Source organism: Pristis pectinata, chromosome 4 (assembly GCF_009764475.1).
Source record: "Pristis pectinata isolate sPriPec2 chromosome 4, sPriPec2.1.pri, whole genome shotgun sequence".
NCBI classification, from domain to species: domain Eukaryota; kingdom Metazoa; phylum Chordata; class Chondrichthyes; order Rhinopristiformes; family Pristidae; genus Pristis; species Pristis pectinata.
The window spans coordinates 92,215,096-92,235,559 of NC_067408.1; the positions used below are offsets into that span (position 1 = coordinate 92,215,096).

Here is a 20,464-nt window from a genome sequence, read left to right on the forward strand (position 1 = left end):
GTTACTCAGCAGGTCAAACAGCACCAGTGGATCCCCAGAAAAGGACCCAGTCTCATTTCTGAATCAGAAAATCATAGTTCAAATCCCATTCTGGAGACTTGTGACTTCAGAAGTGAGACATGGCTGAGAATCCATGGGCTTTGAATAATGCATACAAATAGCATCTTGTATTAAAGGCATTTAATTTCAATTTATATTGAATGATGCAAATTAGGCTTTATTCAATAGCCAAATTCTATAACTGGTTTGAGGAGATGACAAATGAAACTAGGTGTTTCCCTACTACCACAGGGCTAGCCTTATGTAGAAATGAGTTAAAATGGGAGGTGTGTGTGTGTGTGTGTGTGTGTGTGTGTGTGTGTGTGTGTGTGTGTGTGTGTGTGTGTGTGTGTGTGTGTGTGTGTGTGTGTGTGTGTGTGTGTGTGTAGAACTTATATTTAAAGAGGTTGGTGGTGAGCAATTGCTTCTCTTTCCCTCATAGTATGGTGCACGTGCCTGAGGAAAAAGAACCACATAGAAGAGGAACTCTCAGCCCTGTACTTGCACATGCTCTGCTCTGACAATTAGCAACCTGTTTGTAATCCCAGTCAGGGAATGGTAATAGTTTGGCAGATTTCAAGGGAAAAGGGGAAACATATAACCTTTGAACTAATTCATTATAATTTCATTCATAGGCGAATGTTCCCGGCAATGAGAGTGAAGATCACAGGGCTCGATCCACATCAACAATATTACATAGCAATGGACATCATTCCTGTTGATAACAAGAGATATCGGTAGGTTTCTACAGAGTTTGATCACTTTGGGTTGATTGTATGGATATTTTAATTTTTAGAAATGAGAGATTAATTTTGGAAGGAGTCCTACACAGGAAAGTTGGCTCATTAAGTATTTCTTAATAAAGATTTCTATTTTAAAGGATGGGCTTTCATTGTTGCTTTTCAAGGATTGATTATCAAACGAACATGTGTCCATTGTGTGAGCAGTCACTGAATAACTCACTGTAATAGTCAAAATGAAATATATCAAACTTAAAAGATATGATGTGACATTAAAACTGACTTACAAACAGATTATCATGTCTTGTTTAACATTTTAACTTGGATTATGGTGTGGTACTTGATATTTCCTACAGCATGGTGACATAATATACTAGGTTGCTCAGCATCTCCATTTTGCATTTGACAGCAGAACACAAGAGCCAAACTTCTCCTCTTGCAACTTGAACCGAAATGTTCAAGATATGAGCAGCAGCATCAGCATTCTGTAAACAATTAACTCGAGGATTCTCAGATACATTTTATATATGGTTCCACATTAGGTTACAAATGTCTGCTGCCAGCACGGAAGCTTGTTAGTGGCATGCACATTTCTGAGAAACAAAGCTGACTCATAGTGATATTTTGTAACTTGTAAGTTTTGGGACAGAATGCAGATTGCACTACTAACAAGACTAGGTTACATTTATATCATGGAAGTAGTTACATGAGCTCCCACACTGAATTTTACAACTGTGAGAAGACTGACTCAGCAATCTTCTAAAAGAAGCTCTTCTGCTTGACCTATTTTGACCTCAGTCCTAGTGCAAGACTTCTGTTATTTCACTTGGTGTTGTGGTACTGTTAGTAGTAAACATTTGGCACATAATCATATGCCAGTTGTAATATTGGACATACCATTTATAGACTTCTTATGCATTGTGTATCTTTTTGTTAAAACCATTAGGTTGCCATGTAAAGGTCTGCTGAAGTATTGACAATTGTAGTACCAATTCTAATGAACAACTCTGCAAGAAGTACCTTTGGGTGAAGGCAGTGAGCTCATAAGAAAAAGAGTCTTTGGGACAAATACCTTCAGTTGGTATAGATACTCAATAACCTATCCCTATGTAAAATGTCACTACTCTCTGGGTTTTTCTGAGCAGCAATTAAGACTAAAAACTGCAGATGTATCAAATCTGAAACAAAAACAGAAATGGCTGGGGACACTCTCCAGGTCATGCTGGTAAGATCTAACTTACTTAGTGTTTCTGACATTTTCTGGTTTTATTTTATCTGAGTCAGAAGGTTTTCAACAAATCCATAACTCTGAGAGGTGGTACCACAACACTCCACTGTGCCTTGTGTAAAAGTTTGTGAGAGATTTTTGGAGAGTCAGGTTAACTGTTTGAGCCATGGTGCATGACCTTAATTAGAGCCTCCCCCAGCCTATGGAATAGCACAGATATACAAAGATCCAAGGCACCACCAAGTTTCTGACAACTATAACACCAAGATTTCAAGTAGCAATTGCTAAAGTTAGAAGTTATGTCTCCTCTGGCCTTCCACCTCCCAATCCCTGAAACCATCCAGACCATTTACCAATGAAAACTTAGCATTTCCCAAACTCACAGTTTCTTGTATATCAGTCCTCTCAACTGCCATTGCAATGTCCCTTCAGTTTTGAAGGCCATTCACAATCACCTCCATCATTCTCTCCCTGTTTTAACATCCTCCTTGAAAGCATCTCTTTGAACAAGCTGTTCTTCTCCCCTCCTAACATCTCTTTCTTTGACCAAGAGTCAAACTTTGGTTGGTCCTACTCTTGTGAAACACTTTGGGACATTAATGACACCATATATGTGCACATCAATGTTGCTGTACATAAGAACATGAGAAAATGAAGCAGGGATAGGCCATTCAGTCTCTTGTGCCTGCTCCACTAGTCAATAGATCATGGCTAATATTTTACCTCAGTACCACTTTCTTGCACTAGCCCAAAAGCCTCGATTTCTTTAATGTCTAAAGATCTCTGACATGAATATAGTCAGTGACGGAACCTCCACAGCCCTCTTGTTAGAGAATTCCAAAACATTATGAGCCTCTGGGTGAAGAACTTTCTTTTCATCTCTATCATGAATGGCAACCCTGTGTTTTGAGATTGTGACCCTTGGTTCCAGACACAGCCAAGAGAAACATCAACTCTACATCTATCCTTTGAAGCCCTTAAAGAATTGTGTACATATCAATGAGGTCACTTCTCAATCTTCTAAACTCCAGAGAGCTTAGGTTCCATCTGCTTAATCAAAATAGACTCTCTGAGAGATGCTGCTACTTTTAATATGGAGTTAATTTTATTCATTACACATTATACCCTCTGGGTAAAGAAATCGAGAATGAAGTGTAAAAGGCAGACTGGAGAGAGATGTATAATGCAATCTGAGTTTAAGATTTTCTTATTTAGAGATCTTGTTCGAGAGAACAGTGAGGATCATGAAATTAAATCAGTGCAAGAAAATTAATAAATGCTGGATATTTGGGAGATATCATGTCTCCAAATGCACCCCAGCTAATCCTCTCAGGTGAATGCACCTTCATCCTTTTTAAAGGTGAGTAGTTTCAGCCTGATCTCTTCATGGACTGGCCTGTGCCTCCTCTAGCAGCTGAGTACCTCTTTGACCTGTCAGAGCAGATTTCAGAGATTTCAGGAACTGCATGATTGCCCCAAACAACACTCCCATTCCCGAACCACTTGCTTACCAGTGTCAGGCCTTTGCAGGTTAACCTTGATGCGTCTCCTAACATTGAGTGATTATGTGCAGCATAGTACTGTGACATACTACACTTAAACCATATGTTGTGTGAACAAGTGCTGTAAAAAGGAAATGGATATTCTCTGCATGCCATCTGCACCGTGTTGCTGGGAATGAACATTCATATTGGATTCACTTTCTTATAGGTGAACACCAAACTTATGTACAAAGGTAACCATCTATCTTGGCATTCTGATGTCACTGGCATGTTTCACATCTTCTCACTGATATGCCAGCCTCAAAAATTGCATTTCTTCTTCCAGCTCCCTCTGCAAGTAATTCTTGTGCTCCAAATCTATCAGTGGGTGGCCTTTGGTATGAATGAATGCCCCTTAATACATTGTTTTCCTACAGCAGTATCTCTAACAGCAGTCTCCAGCCTCATTATTTATATCTCTCTCCAGTTCTGTGCTTTAACACCTCCTTTTCTGTGTATGTAAAATAAATAAAGTTGTCTCTTAAAAGAAGACACAACATAATTCCTTGGAAATGCATTGAATTGATTTAGATTTCATACATATCTGTGAATTAGGAGTATGTCGGCCCCTCAAGTCTGCTTTAGCACTTCATGATGTGGCTGATCTGATCATAACTTCAGCAACAAACAATCTGCTGGAAGAACTCAGTAGGTCAAGCAGCATCTTCTGGAGGAATCGTCGATGTTTCAGGTTGAAACCCTGCATCAGGACTCAATCCTTTCCTTTCATTCCACAGATGCTACTCAACCCATTGATTTCTTCCAGCAGATTATTTGTTGCTCCAGATTCCGGCATCTGCAGTCTCTTGTGCCTCCTGATCATAACCTCAACTCTGTGTTTCTGTCTACCTGCGGTAGACTTTAACTCCCTTGCTTATCAATTATCTGCCTCTGCCTTAAAGATATTAAAAGAATCTGCTTCTATCACTCTTTGGTGAGGAGAATTCCAGAGACTCATGATACAGAGAGAAAAAATGTTGCCTCATCTGTGTCTTAAATGGGTGACCACTTATATTTAAAGAGACCGCTAGTTGTAGATTCTCCCACAAGAGGAAATATTCTCTCCGTATCCATCCCGTAAAGACTCTTAAGGATCTTATATGCTTCAGTCAAATCCACTTTCACTCTCCTGAACTCCCCCTGATATAAGCCTATCCTGTCCAGCCTTTCCTCATGTGGAAACCTGCCTACTCCAGAAATCAATCAAGCGACCTTTATCTGGTCTGCTGCCAGTGCATTAACATACTTCCTCACACAGGGAGAATGATACTGCATACTGTGAGCTTTCCTAATTACTTGTTGTACCAACTTACTAGCCTTTTGTGAATGGTGCATTAGGAGACCCAGATCTTTCTGGATCTCCGAGCGCTGCAGTATCTCACCATTTAAGTAATACACTTCTTTCTTATTTTACCTACCAAAAAGGATAATTTCACAATGCAGTGTTCCAACATCACACAAACTATTTACCAGACTTTTGCCCACTCACTTATCTATATCACTTTGTAACCTCCTTATGTCCTCTTTGCAACTTCCCTTCCTACCTATCTTTGTGCAATCAGCAGATTTAACATCTATATCTGCAGTGCCTTCATCCAAGTCATTCACATGTTGAGGCCCCAGCACTGATCCCAGTGGCACATCACTTGTTACATCTTGCTAGCTGGAGAAAAATCATTTGTGCCTACTCTTTGTTACCTGTTAGGCAGCAGATTTTCTACCCATGCCAGAATGTTACCTCCCACACCATTTCTTAGTCATTGTGTCTGTCTGAAGGGAAGTGCTTGATGGCTGGGGAACCTGAGGTAAAAGGGGACAAGTGTAAATAATAGGGCATGTAACTGATCCTGACAATATTACAATAAACTTATTTCTGTAGTGGTCACAGAAAACTCTGATGGCATAGTCTTACCAGTAAAATCTCAGCATTATACTGTGACCACTACACAACACATGTATAAATAAGTGTAATCATTGTTTTCAATAATCAACAAACACAGTTTGTCCACATTCCTAACTAAGTATTTTACGAGCTCACGATCAAGTCACCAGTGCTCATTTGTGAGACTCTGTTACAGTTTGAAGCCTCAATTACCAACCAAGGGAATTGAAGTTGACTGGGAGTGCATTGTTCCAGGTTCTGCTGAGGTTTTCTGATCTCTGGTTTCCTCTCCATCTGCAGATACGTTTATCACAGTTCAAAATGGATGGTTGCAGGGAACGCAGATTCACCAGTCCCTCCTCGAGTCTACATCCATCCAGACTCTCTAGCATCTGGAGACACATGGATGCGACAAGTCATCAGCTTTGATAAACTCAAACTTACAAACAATGAATTGGATGATCAAGGACATGTATGTAGATAGCAATTTATATTTTAAGACTACTTTCATTTCACAGTGATGTTTATATTGCAATTTTGGGCAATGTTAATCAACAGACAAGCAAGGATACTCAAGCTAATGGCTCGTGGCATTAGTTAATTATAACATGAATATATATTTCTTTAGTTCCTGAAGCCAGCAACACATCTAAATGCACTTCACAAGAACATTTTCCAACAAGGACAGAGAACTAGATGACCAGCAGAAAACAGAGTTGGAATAAATGTAAACAAAAAAAACACTGCTGATACTGGAAATCTGAAATAACAGGAACTTCTGGAAATGCTCAGCAGGTCAGGCAGCATCTATGGAGAATGTTTCCGGATAATGATCCTTCCTCATCAATTGGAATAAATGACTCATTTTCAGGTTGGCAAGCTAAAACTAATGGGATGTCACTGGGATCAGTGGTGGACCTTCAACCATCTACAATCTACATTAATTACTCAGATGAAAGGTCTGAGTGTGCAGTAAATTTGCTGACACTGGTGGGAAAAGAAGTTAGGAGGAGGACAAAAACTGTTGTAATGTAGGTAGGTTAACTGAAGGTAGTGGTGGGAGAAAAAACATGGTATAATGTGAGCAAATGTGAGATTATAAACTTTGTTAGCAAGGAAAGAAAATCAGAATATTGTTTCAATGAAAAGAAGGTTCATAGTGTTGCTGTACCTTGGAATCTGGGTGTCCTTGTACATGATGTAGAGACGTGCACTTATAGCCAATAATCAGGAAGGCAGATTGAATGTTGGTCTTTATTGGAAAGGGTATGGAGCACAAATGCTCCAGTTTTGGTCTCATTATTTAGGAGGGGTATATTTGCATTGGAAGCTGTTCAGAGGAGGTTCTCTAGGTTAATTCCTGGGGTGAGAGGTTGACATATGAGGAATAATTGAGTATACTCAACTCCAATGAGCTAAGAAGAATGAGAGGTGATATTACTGCAATATGTAAAATTCTGAGAGAGCTTGACAGTGTAGATTCTGGAGGTATATTTCCCCTCCTGAGTAAATCTAGACCTCAGGGGCATAGTTTCCAGATAAGGAGTCAGCCATTTAAGATGGATTCCTTCTTGAAGAGGGTTGTGAATCTTTGGAATTCTCTACCCAAGAGAGCTGTGAGGGCTAAATCAGTGAATATTTTCAAGATTTTTGGACAGTAGAGGAATGAATGGTTATGGGGACTGGACAGGAAAGATTAGTTCAATCATAATCCTACTGAATTACAGAGTAGGTTCAAGGGGATGTATGTCCTACTCCTGCCTTAGTTCTTAAAATCCCACTGAGCCATGTACAACAAATTAGGGCAGATGATCATTAGCTTGGTGAAAGAAATAGGTTTTGAGGAGCATCTTAAAGGAGAAAGCAAGTTGGATGGATTTAGAGAGAGAATTCCAGAGTTTATGGCCTTGGCAGCTGATGGCACAACCATTGACAGTGGTGATTAAATCTGGGGATCATAAAAAAGCCATAACTGGAGGAACATTGGTATCAGGAGAGTTGTAGGGCTGGAGAAGATTACAGCGATGTGAAAGCCACAGGAATTTTTAAATCAAAGCATTGTTTAACTGGGAGCCAATGTAGTTCAGTGAGTACAGGTGAGTTGGATGAATGGGACTTGTGCAAGTTAGGACACAGACAACAGATTTTTGAATGAGTTCAGGTCTAGGGAGGGTAGAATGTGGAGGCCATCCAGGAGTGCATTGGAAAGTTGAATCTCGAGGCGTGGTGTGAGTTTCAGCAAAAGAGGAGTGGTGGCAGAACACCAGTAGATGAACAGTCCAAAAATAAGCACAATAGCAAACTCTTCACTGGATTACTTCTCCAACTTTTACCACAGAATTGAAAGTTTCATTGATGTTTCTGGTGTTTCATTTCCATAGTTCTCATCAAGTAATTCTGCAGAGAATATTATTTTACAATTTATTTTCCAGACATAGTTCTTCCTTGCCTGTTTCCAGGTCAAAGCATTCAAATACAGTTTGTGAAAGTTAAAGCTTTAAGAGACTAATAAAGTAATTCAAACCTGAATTCATACAAATCTGATGAACATTTCAAAATATACCAATCACTAGCATATTATCATTATTTGATACATTTTCCATATAAATATACGTTTACCCAATCTTATTATATACAAATTAAAACATAAGCAACTCCGAGTCATTTCTGACTACCAAATTAATATTTATTGTACAATTTGTGGGATAGTCTTGGTGAAGACTGTAAAAATTTATACATGATTAGTGATAAAGAGTGCAGTATTTACACATTTCTGAAACAGAATTGCTGCTATTCTTTTCAAACTAAAAGCTATTTTTAAAATTAGAACCGACAGCCAGTGAATAATTGCAAACTTAAACTGCTTTGCGTTTGGTGAAGGCACCAAGCACTCTAAGGTCAAAAATAGCAGAGACCAGATGTGATCCAAATCTTCCATTCCCAAAATGTGCCTGGGTTATAACTTCTGAAGAACACTCTGTACCAGTCCTGTGATGTTTTCCATTCTCCGTTACCTTCTGTGCATGTGTTCTCATTGATGCCAATTGATGCCAACTCAGTGGGCACTTATAACCTGTGAATTTATTTCCATTGGGGTTTGGAGTGAAGTCAAATCTTATTCACCATAACAACAACTATAAAAGAGAAACATAAAGGTGGACAATTTCAAGTTAGACCACTAAGTAAAATGGAAAATACTAGAAATACTTGACATGTCAGTCAGCATTGTAGAGAGAAAAACAAAGCTGACATTTCACGTCAATGACCTTTCGGCAGAATTTCTGATCAAACGTTAACTCTGTTTGAGAGAAACCTGGCCTATTGGGTATTTCCAGCATTTTCTGTTTTATTTTGGGTTTCCAGTACCTGCTGGATTTTGCTTTAATATCATGAACAGCACCTTGATGAAGGTTGCAGACTTCCTTGACAGAAGAGATTTGTGTTTGTGTGTGCACACACTGTGTAAGACATAGAACAGTACAGCACAAGAACAGGCACTTTGGCCCATGATATCTGTGCCGACCACAATGCTAATTGAAACTAGTCCCATCTGCCTGTGTATAGTCCATATCTCTCCATTCCCTGCCTGTTCATGTGCCTGTCCAAATGTCTATTAAATTTTGCTATTGCATCTGTTTCCACCACATCCCCTGGCAGCACATCCCAGGAACCTACCATTCCCTTATAATAAACTTGCCTCGTAAATCTCCTTTAAACTTTCCCCCTCCTACCTTAAAGCTATGCTCTTTGGTACTTGACATTTCCACCCTGGGAAAAAAGACTCTGACGATCTGCCCTATATACGCTTCTCATAATTTTATATACTTCTTTCAGGTCACCCCTCAGCCTCTGGCACTTCAGAGAAAACAATCCAAGTTTGTCCAACCACTCCTTATAGCTAATACTCTCTAATCCAGGCAACATTCTGATGAAACTCTTTTGCACCTTCTCCAAAGCCCTTCACATCCTTCCCGTTAAGCAGCGATCAGAACTACACACAATACCCCAAATGTCATCTAACTAAAATTTTATACAACTAAAGTTTGATACATTCTACTCTCCTGGTCTTGTTTCACATAGTGGTCAAGATTTTCCTGAGAAACGTTGTGACTTCCATGCAGAAATATTGATATTTCCTATCATAAGTGTCAGGAAAGCTGGGAATCCTGTACAAAAATGCATGAATACTCCTACATTTCCCAGGAAATATTTGGTGGTGATTTTGCAGCTATGCTCTGATGTTAGATTTGCATCTAGCAATATTGTCCACTTCCAATTTTATAATAGTGATTAACTTTGATATTTTTTGGATGGCTCTGCATACTAGAGACATTCAGAAACATTTATGTTGTTTGACAGACAGTTAAACCTGGGGGCTTAGCTTGACTGGTTGTCAAAGCAATTTGGGTGGGGCTTGTACTGTCCTTTCATGTGATGCTATTTACTGCGAGAACACATTGTGCTGCGCAGGGCTTTGCCAAACAGATTGGAGTTGGCTTTGTTCAGGAAGTTGCCATTTGTTGATCTGCTCAAAGTAAATGCTGACCTAACAGGTATGGGGCTGGCAAACATGGGTGGTATTAAAGGGAATAAGCTTCAGTATATAAAGGTACTAGGAGATTCTTACTATTTGAAAACATAGTTCTACATCGGAATAGAATTGTACAAAATCCAAGAATGCTTGGAACAAATTCATTCCTTTTTTTTATTATAAATCTTTAAAATATTTTTTTCAGTAACGCCTATTTTAACTCCAATGTGAAACTGAAATGAAATAATGTGATTGCCAACATTTGATTTTCACCACAGTTGTGTTTCACATTTCACATTTGCTTAAAACCAAAGCTAGCTTGCTTCAATGTAAAAAGTGTAACAATATATTAAGAGAATTATTTAAAGCCTGCACAAAAGCAGAAAATGCAAGTTATCTTTGCATTTTCCTAATTTCTTATTCTTTCTAAATGGGATGATTACACTGGACATAAGCCAACTTGGAACTGGACTAAGAACTACCGAACTCGTTTCACAGGAGTTTGATTAAACCCATCAGGGAAAGTATTTTGTTTTTCTTCCAGAGAAAGGAAACTTTCATTCCCTCTGTTTGGACTGGATTTGATCCCAGTTTCTGGAAACGAGGAGGCAGTGTTAAAAAACATGGTACTATCACACCTTTCAACATGGAAACAGAATATTTTTTCATCTGCCGTGGTTAGATCTGAAACCAAACCTTAGAGTATACTGTACTGCCAAGTACTTCACATGGACAGATGCTTACCTGCTTTTGAACTGTACAACACCTGGGTTCCTGAAGTAAAAGTACAATACTCTAATATACTTTACATCAACTTCTTCAAACAAGGAGTTTATTCTCCTTATTTTCTTGTGCCTGGTTTGGATTACAAAGCAAATTTCTGAGGTGAAATAGTAATATTTTAAAGCACTTTACCACCAAGTGAAAGGAGCAAACATTTTTATGGTCAATTAATGAATGTGATAAAATTGTAATATAAACTTTAAGTTGGTGAAGAACGTCAATGCAGTAATTTCAGCCAGATATCAAGCCACTGATTCATTGAAACCTTACAAAATTCTTAGGGACTTCAAAGGCTAAATGCAAAGCTGATATTTCCTGTGGTTGGGACATCTAGAACTGGGCAACAGTCTCAAATTAAAGTCAGTTAGTCAGAAATGGAGTGTACAGAATCTTTGGGATTCTCAATCCAAGAAGGCTGTGGATGCCCAGTCATGAGTAAATTCAAGATGGAGATTGATTTTTAGACAGGAAGGGAATCATGGGATAAGGTCCTGCTTTTATTTTTCATGCTCTGATATGCTCATGGCACTGGAACTACCAGTTTGTCATTACAAACTCATCTGATTCACTGATGTACTTTATTGAAGGGAATCTACTTTCCTTACCTGATCTGACTCTTAAAACCTATTTTTGAAGTGGCCAAGCAAGTCACTGAGCTGTACCAAGTCTATAGAACAAAGCAGTGGTACCTTCACCAAAGGTGGCAGAGCAGCAGCACCTCCTGAAAGGGAAATAAAGATTTTTCTGCTGATATCCACATCCCCTGACTGAATAACTAAATAAAAACAGATTTCACCCTCTGCTTTTAACAAAATGAATAACTGAATTACAGCAAAAAGGATCTAAAAGAAGAGACATAGCAATTTTTAAATGCATTGACTGTAATCTAATAATTGGACAAATTGTATGTTAATGCACACTGGTTTGAAAAGGAGAGGTTATTCTGTGGCAAGAAGAATTGTAAAGTGAATTTGCAAAGTCAATGGTACCCTGGTGATATACAACTAAAATAAGGAGTACAAAAGCCATGTATAAGGAGATTCCATGTCCGATTGGTATGATCATGTAAAGGCACGCACCAAATTAGGAAAAGTTATAAAGCAGCTAATACCAAGATTCTTTTCCATGGCCTAATTGAACATAGTGTTCTCTCACCTCGATACAGGAAAAAATTGATTTACTAGCGAGGTTGGGCGTTCTTTACATATAAAATCAATTCCATTGTATTACGGCCTGTTTGGGAGGATTTTTTTAAAATGGGACCTTTTCAATACAACACTGATTTTTTTTTAAGAACAAAAAAGATCCGAGAGTTATAAATGTGCTCCGAGATAATGGATGAATTGTGTTAATTATCTTTATGTGGGACAATCTCGGACTGTCTGGAACTGAGGCTTCTGTCCGCTTGAAAATAGAACTGGCTGGAATGCAGGGTTGAACAATTAACCGTTTAATTTGGCTAGCACTCACTCTGCGATCAGTCACTCCAGTACTAATCACTGTGTTAATAAGAGATCTAAAACTGGGTTGAATTAGTTAAAGCTTTAAAGTATTTCCCACTCAATATAATTCAGTAATGAGCGCCCGCTATATCCACCAAGAAAGCAAGGGTTATCTTCCCACACAATTGATCAGTGCATTTTTTAAGTTCAGGGTCCACAACGCAAGTAGAAGACTGCCCACTTGTTTTTTTTTCCTAATTTAACCCTTTTCTAACCAGACTGCGAGAGTTCTGTTTAAAAAAAACACGTTTTTAATAAACGCAATTACATGTCCATTTATTTTATTGGATCATTTTACTAATTTGGTAGATTGATTGAAAGAAACTGACGCCTTTGAACACATTCAGTGCGTTTTGTGTTTATCTAAGTCTGGGAATGCTTCCGTTTGAACCAAGTATAGCGCACGTCACTTTGTGAAGTTTTAATCGGCGTGTCTTTTGTTCAAATTTTGATTGCATTTCGGCCCGTGCATGATGTAATTTAAAGCACATTTGGCTGATTTTTTTGTTACTTGGCTAACTCAAAAATAATGATCTTTATTCCTAATCTCTCCTCGTTCTCCTAACAGATAATTCTTCATTCCATGCACAAATATCAGCCCCGGGTGCATGTGATCCGAAAGGATTTCAGCAGCGAACTGTGTCCAACCAAACCAGTGCCTGGGGGAGAGGGGGTGAAAACTTTCACTTTCCCAGAGACGGTCTTCACCACTGTAACAGCATATCAAAACCAGCAGGTAGGTCTTCTACCACTCTACATTCTGCAGAAAGAAGTGGCGATTTCTTTCGAGTTCTTGGATGCTGATCGGGGGGAGATTCGGAACATTGGTCTGCTGTAGTGCTGTGCCTTGATGTACAGTCGTCACAAGATAAAATATAACTCTCCCCATCCCCCTCCCCTCCAAAGAAAGCCTTTACATTGATTTCAAGTCTATTTAAAGAGTCCATAAAGGCGTGTCGAAGCCATTAAGTGCCCCTCTACACAAAATTCTTCCCAAGAGGAATCACCGTGAAGCAAAAGCTCATTTCGTGTTTAAATCAAAACAGATAAAGGAAAACTAATTTCCTCATGTATAGAATAATTCTACATAGTTTCCAGAGTACAGCTTGGAAAAGATTCAGACATATAAATCAGGGGAAGGAGTGGAGGTATGTGTTATGAAGAATATGTTGCTGAAATAGATCCGAAACTCGAAAGCTGTCTCCCCCACCCCCGCCGCTGTATATTTCCAGCAGTTTCGTTTTATCTCCGTGTGCTTTTAAGAACTTCTTCAGCATTTCTCAGGAAATTGCGTAAATTGTTCCATGAATATGTAAATAATTAACTAATTAACTCAGTGGATTTATTTCCATGCATTGTTAGCTGTTTGGTTTAATTTTAGGAATATTAGATCATGCTACAGACCCTTTCAATAATTTTTAACCGTACAAGAGTTGCTTTGTTCAAATAGCAGGTAGTTAAGTGATTATAAGTGAAACGCTGATGCGGTGAGGAGCATAAACACAAATAAAAGTACGTAATTGGCACAGTTCTGTCAGAGAGGGCCTGGTCTGCCCGATCCGATCATCTAGGCCAACGGGAATGTCTTTGGTGTTTCAGCGGAAAAACTGTCTAGAAATCTGCTAAATATTTAGTCACAGTCTTCACTGAAACTCCTGGCGCTATAGATAAAAAAAACGAATGAGTGATTGAACCACAACTGCATGTCTTGTTTTTAAATATTCTCCAACACCGTTGTGTTCTTGTAAACAACCTGAACGAAAATGTTTAAAAATAGCCCTACTCTGGACTATTTTAAAGCAAAAGATTCCCATACCAGGGAAGAATTTTGCTCGGACGCTGGGCTGCTGCTCCTTGCTATCTGCCAATTTTCCCGCGTTATTTACCTGTATAAACCGGTAGCACAAATATGTACGTGGCCCACCGACTTTCTAAATGCAATATATGTATTATCACAACAGTAAATGTAGCGTTAGCCGCCACTTTTACAAATGGAGGCAAAATTTAAGCTAACACGAGATATGTGATTAGAAAGAAGACTACTATTGAAGTCCCACCAGTTCCTGGAACAGTTCTTTCAAATTGGCTGCTAATTAATTATTTCAAATCACATTTGGTAAGTCTTTTGTACGGGCTCGAGCCGCTGAAAAGACCATTTCTAATGAGTGAAAATAAGTAACAAGTCCAGTAATTCGACTGGTCAAATACAATTTTTGTTTGTACATGCGGGAGAAAGTCTGCGTGTTCTCTTTGAGATGGCTAACGCTGGCGTTTGTGCTGTAAAATGCCCAAGCGAGTTTAGTGAATTTAAACGATAAATATTCATATCTTTCTGGGGAAAATCGTTAAATGAAATATTTTTAAACCGATTTTTTCATCCTAATCAAAAACTTAAGTTGACATGTATGATCTGTTTTTAAAAGAAAAATCTCCTGAATTATTTTATTCAAAGTCCACAGATTTTTACTTATTTCTGTTTAAACTGTCGTTTCTAATTGCACCACACATCCTCCAAAAGGAAACAATATTTCGCCTTTAAACAATAAATAGGGACAAACAACATCAGAGGGCGTTGGAAAGAACGCGAGTCAGTATTTTCTGGATCCATGGACGGGCTGATAAAGTTAACGTTAATAAACTCTGCGTTATTACACTTCACTCTAGTTATCTGAGCCTGGTTACAGCCGTCGACTAATTCCATTCCTTCCGCAAGGGAGAAAATTGTGCGTCTTTACCAGTGCCCGGAGCTCAACTCGTTGATAATGGTTTATAAGTTTTCGAAGCAACCAATGCAGCGTTTAAATTCTCAAAAGGTTTAAACATTTACATATGTTGATTCGGTGTCCAGGAGATCAAAGAGAGAGCTGAGCAGTATTGAAACCAAATTTGACACCACACTTCAATTATACTCAACAGCAGGTGTGAGTTCCTTCCTCCAGGCTGCTTTTACATCGCTGGACTGTGGACCAGATTTGGGAGTTGCACTGTCAGTTTCTGAACACATCCCAATTCTATTCCTCGGCAACGTACGCCCGGCAGAGCGAGTCCATCACTCTACATCTGAACTTCCAATGCATTTGAGAGTGGCACTGTATGCCTTGTATGTCTACTTTAACCTTTAGAGTATTCCCAATCTTTCCCCGATACAGGAGTTGAATTTCTTAGAAGAGTCGGGGCTCCGTACCTGAACGTTGTGGTGTGGAGGGTGGAAGTGGACGAAGATTAGCCCCAGTAAACGGAAGATTCTTCGGAATGATTGAGGAGTTTTACTTGCAGCGTTCTCTTTTAAAAGAAAAACAGTCTCCCAACCGCTCTCCAATGATCAATTTCAAAATTACACCCCCATCGTGAATATTCTTAAAGTTTTAGATTCTTTTAGACCACGTCCTTTTTAAAATACAATTAACCAGCTAACCGCGGCAAACCTGAAACCTGAACAATTTCAAAGCTGAACAAATTCGAATCTGTTAAAGATGTTAATGTAATTGAAAATAATAATTTAGTGCGCAGGAATAAGATGATATTTTAAATGCAATCAACTTCTCGAAGAAACTTCTAGTTTTCGGGATTATAACGCTGTTTTCAAGAATTAATATTTACCACTCTCATTTCCTTTACTACTTTTATTACTGAACTGTTTTTTGATCTTGGAGGTTTTCCGTTTTAAGGCGGAATTAGATGTATCCACTGTGGAATGTTTCCCGATCTGTTCTCCCGGGGAAACCAGGGCGTTTTTTCTCTCCGCCCTCCCGCGTTCACCTTTCTGCAAACCATTATCATCTCACCGCTCTTTGAATCTCTTCTTTTATTCTCCAGATTACAAGGCTGAAGATCGACAGAAATCCATTCGCGAAAGGATTCCGGGACTCGGGCAGGAACAGGTGAGGAGTCAAAGCTCAACAAATACTTTGAAAGAAAGAATTCCGACCTGGCAATAGAGGAATGCGCTTTTTTTAAACTTTCATTCCCAACTCCATAGATATGCATGCGCTACAGACAATGGTCAAACATGTTTGCCACTTAAAAGACTCGGGGAGCGCTGCAGACATCTGCATATTTTTAAAGAAAACTAAAATGAACGTGCTTATATTTATTCTTTGGGTCCAGGAGTCGGTTCTGCCCGCGGAGAAGCGGCGGTGTTGTCGACTGCCGATTCCTGGCATATCCTGCAGTGATGTTTGCGACAACTCGCATGTTATCATTTACGTTGAATTTGCAAACTACAATGCAGAATGTGCTGTGTGCTATTATTAATAATTTTTGCATTTGCACGATCTTTACCGATTTGCTTCCAGTATTTTGCGAATAAATAGCTATCTTAACACCGCCCTGGTATTAAACTGCCTTTACAGAGCATTTGTGGAATTGCACATTAAAGTGGAAACGGCAGAATATACTGGGAAACAAATGTCAGGGTTACAAGACGCAGTTTGTTCCTCTCAGTAGGTGCAGTGGTACCAGATACAGTGTAGGTTAGGTACCAGATACAGCGAAGGTTAGGTACCAGATACAGCGCAGCCCTTTGCATGTTCACACTCTAGCCCAGGAGAGGGTTTTAAGAAATGTCAATGTTAGGATAAAGCTGGCGTTCCCTTCGCGGCTGCTAGTACTTGTAGTTAGGCGGAAATAACACCGCTTTCACTGAAGTATAAACACAGGAGTCTCTGTAATACCGACATCGGTGCAGTCAGCGGCCAGCGCCTGTCAGCACCCACCAATCACACTTGGCTGAGGAGCACCAGGCTCATCCCGCAGACAGGCGTTATACCGTTAAGTGCTGAATGCCGTGAGTCCAACTGTAATCAGCCGGCCTCCGTGTATTGGCGTACACTCGAAGCTCCCTCCTTAGGCGGGAGAATTAACTTTCTCCGAAATTTATTTTTTTGGGGGGAAAAAAAGGGATTTAAAGTGCAGATGTGCCGTAAGGTAGCGCAGGATGCAGTAAAGCTCCATTTTAAATCAAAATGTGGCAGAGCCCAAGAGGATTTCGCTGCCTTTCACGGCTTCCATCGGTACCCGATTCTCCCACTTGTCTCATTTCTATCCCTCATCATTTGACAACGCACCAGATTACACACATTCACCTTTATCCACCTCTCCATCATTTGTCCTGTCTCCCACACTGAGTCTAAATGGTCAGTCTGCAGGTCCGACATCCAACACTAAATGAGCAGACATTTCCTCCAACTAAACTGAAGTTTCTAACCATTCATGCCATCCCTCTTCCTCACAACTATCTGAAGCTGATCCTCAATCTCTGCAATTGTTGTGTTATATTTGACCTTCCAACCATGTCCCCTACATCTGTGAATCACCCATATCCACTCCTGGCTCCCCTTATTTCGCCCTGACATGCTTGCATGTGTCTTTGTGAGCTCTGGGCTCAATTTTTCCAATGCAATCCTGGCTGTTTTCTATCTTCCAGCCAGCCTCCATAACCTCTGTCCACATCCTAAATCACCATCACATACACCATCACCCCCGTGCTTGCTGACCCTCATTTGCTCCCAAGTAAACAATATTTCAGCTTTGAAACTTGCATTCCTGTTTTTAAAGTCCCTCCATTGCTGATTTACTCAATCCTTCCTTGTGTCCTTAAACCTCTGACAAGGCCAACAAGCATCTCTAATATTGGCCTCTGGTTCACCCACTATTTTAATCATTCCACTGTTGGTGGACATGTTTTCATCCACTCAGGTCCAAAGACCCAGATTTCCTTCCCCAAATCTCTCTGTCTGCATGCCTCTTTCTTTTTAAAATGCTCCTTAATGAATATATCTTTGACCAAGTTTTGGGTCATCCATCCCTGTATCTCCTCAATGGTATATTTTGTTTGATCGTGTTTCTGGGAAGGATCTTGGGATATTTCAATATATTAAAGGTGCTAGATAATGCAGCTTGTTGTTTATCGTATGATACTCCTTTGCAAGATTCTCACTTAGAATTACATTGCATTGATATGGTAGTGGAAACATGAATTTTGTTCCAAAAATTTTTCCAGATATTAAATTTGAGTTAGTTGCTTTTTCAGCAATGATGTTGCAATTTTATTGAAAAAAATGCACCTGACCTATTTTCTATATAAAATATCTCACAATACCTCCACTTTGGAGCATATTTTGCCATAAGCAATCAAGAAAATTAGCTTGTGTTTGCCTTGCTGAAAGCTGTTCACAAAGGTTTTTGACCCATATTAGAGCACCAGTTTCATTGAATTCAGTGTCTGTTACAGCACAGTAAATCTCCTTGACTAATAATTTTAAAGAATCCTAAACAGAGTTAAAATCAGTGAGCACAAAGCCAGAAATATAAATTATATGTGAGTGGTATACAGGAAGTGAAATGGAGATTTGAGAAATGCATCTGGTAATAACAAAAGGAAAGATGCTGTTAGAAAATATCTCTTTATTTATTAGTCACATGTACATTAAAACACACAGTGAAATGCGTCTTTTTACGTTACTGAGAGTGTTCTGGGGGCAGCCCGCAAGTGTCGCCACGCTTCTGGCGCCAACATAGCATGCCCACAACTTCCTAACCTGTACATCTTTGGAATGCGGGAGGAAACCGGAGCACCCGGAGGAAACTCACGCAGACATGGGGAGAATGTACAGACTCCTTATAGGCAATGGCCAGAATTGAACCAGGGTCGCTGGCACTACACTAACCACTACACTACCATGCTGCCTTCCAAGTAAATCTCACACCATATTTGTAAAATTATTTTGGGAACCAGTGATGTTCAGCACTGACTCTTATCTTTTAAAAAAAAACTCACTCACTCTTGAATGTCCTAACTTTTTAAGGCAACTTTAGTGAGCATCTTTAGTGAGCAACTTCAGTGAGCAAGTTCAAGTTGTTGCCATTGCATCCATTTCAATGCTTTGTCAAGATGATGGAATAATTGGATTATTCTGTGTGATGGTGGGTATGGATGACTACTAATTTAAGATTTCCTCTCAGAAAGAACATTTCTCTCAAAAACAACAGCCGTGAACGTGGACTGGTCAACTGAAAAGACTGAATCTGCAGTTTAGTTATAAAATGTTCTGATAGTTATTGCGTACTTTGATTCGTCAAATATAATTTGAATAGTCTGGTAAATCCTCTGATCAACAATGTGAAACATTTGTATTTCTGCAGCACCCCACATTTGTAGGAAGGTGTTGTAAAATTCTTAAACTAAAGGAATATTGTAAATAGTCCGCATTAAAGAAGAAAAACATTAAATCGCAAAAAAGAAGAAGGAACAATGTAAAAGTGGTAGGACAGTTGATTATCTTTCAGGGCAAGAGGAAGGTACAACCATGAAATGGTGATAAGACAAAAGGTAATACTATAGTAAGCATGATGACGTTGGTGTAAAGACCTGAGTGAGTTGAGAGGATACTGGGAGCACATAGTAGGACTCATTAAATGAATGTCCTGAGGGGAAGTTGTGTGAGAAACAGGAATGGTGTGGCCTCAACTGACTGAAGTGCAGGAGAGATTCCTGGGAACTGGGAGATTAGAACAGCAGTGATTGTCTAAGAATATTTGTTTTTGGGATGCTGTTAATAAAGCTGAGGGAATGTTGCACATTGTGGATTACAGTTGTGTGATAGAACAGGCGGAAGTGGCAGATTAACTCACCTTGAATAATATTGGGTGAATTGGTTAGGTCTTAATTGTAATCTAGCAACCTATTTGACAACTCTCAAATAATTTGATTGCCAAATTCAGTTTCATGGTTTATTATGATACGATTTAATCTCTTGATTTTCGGGTTACTAGCCTGGCACTATAGCTTTTACACTACTGCATCTAATCGCAGATGACCACTGAGCACATAATAGGTGCCTTGAAGCAGCAAATCTGCTGCTTGGAAAGATGTGGAGGTGCATTCCATGCATCCCTGAGGATTCGGCAATGTATTTCTATAACCTGGCATTAATGTGGTTGCCAACATCTGAGCAATAGGAAAAAGGGGAGGAGGAGGAGGAGCAGGAAGGATGAAAATCATGTCAGAAACCCCATTGCCATGCAATTAGACATCAAATGATCCTCATATGATTCTCTTGTTGTCTTGAATATTCTGTTATAGAAAAGCACATTTACTGCAGCACTCACTTTATTCTCTCATTAGCATCCCCTTAATCAAAAACACTGCAGCACTCCACACAACCTACTTTCTGCAGCATTTTTCGACTTGCACCATTAATTAAACCCAAACAACTGA

At 39.3% G+C, this 20,464-nt stretch overlaps 1 protein-coding gene across 1 annotated transcript in view; it reads left to right on the plus strand.

Moving 5' to 3' along the window:
• Positions 1-20,464, plus strand: part of tbx15 (T-box transcription factor 15) — an 80,898-nt gene that overhangs the window by 40,592 nt on the left and 19,842 nt on the right. The window contains exons 3-6 of the mRNA XM_052014277.1: positions 675-776; positions 5,731-5,902; positions 12,815-12,982; positions 16,063-16,127. Coding sequence (XP_051870237.1) covers positions 675-776; positions 5,731-5,902; positions 12,815-12,982; positions 16,063-16,127 — 507 coding nt within the window. The remainder of the gene's footprint in view (positions 1-674; positions 777-5,730; positions 5,903-12,814; positions 12,983-16,062; positions 16,128-20,464) is intronic.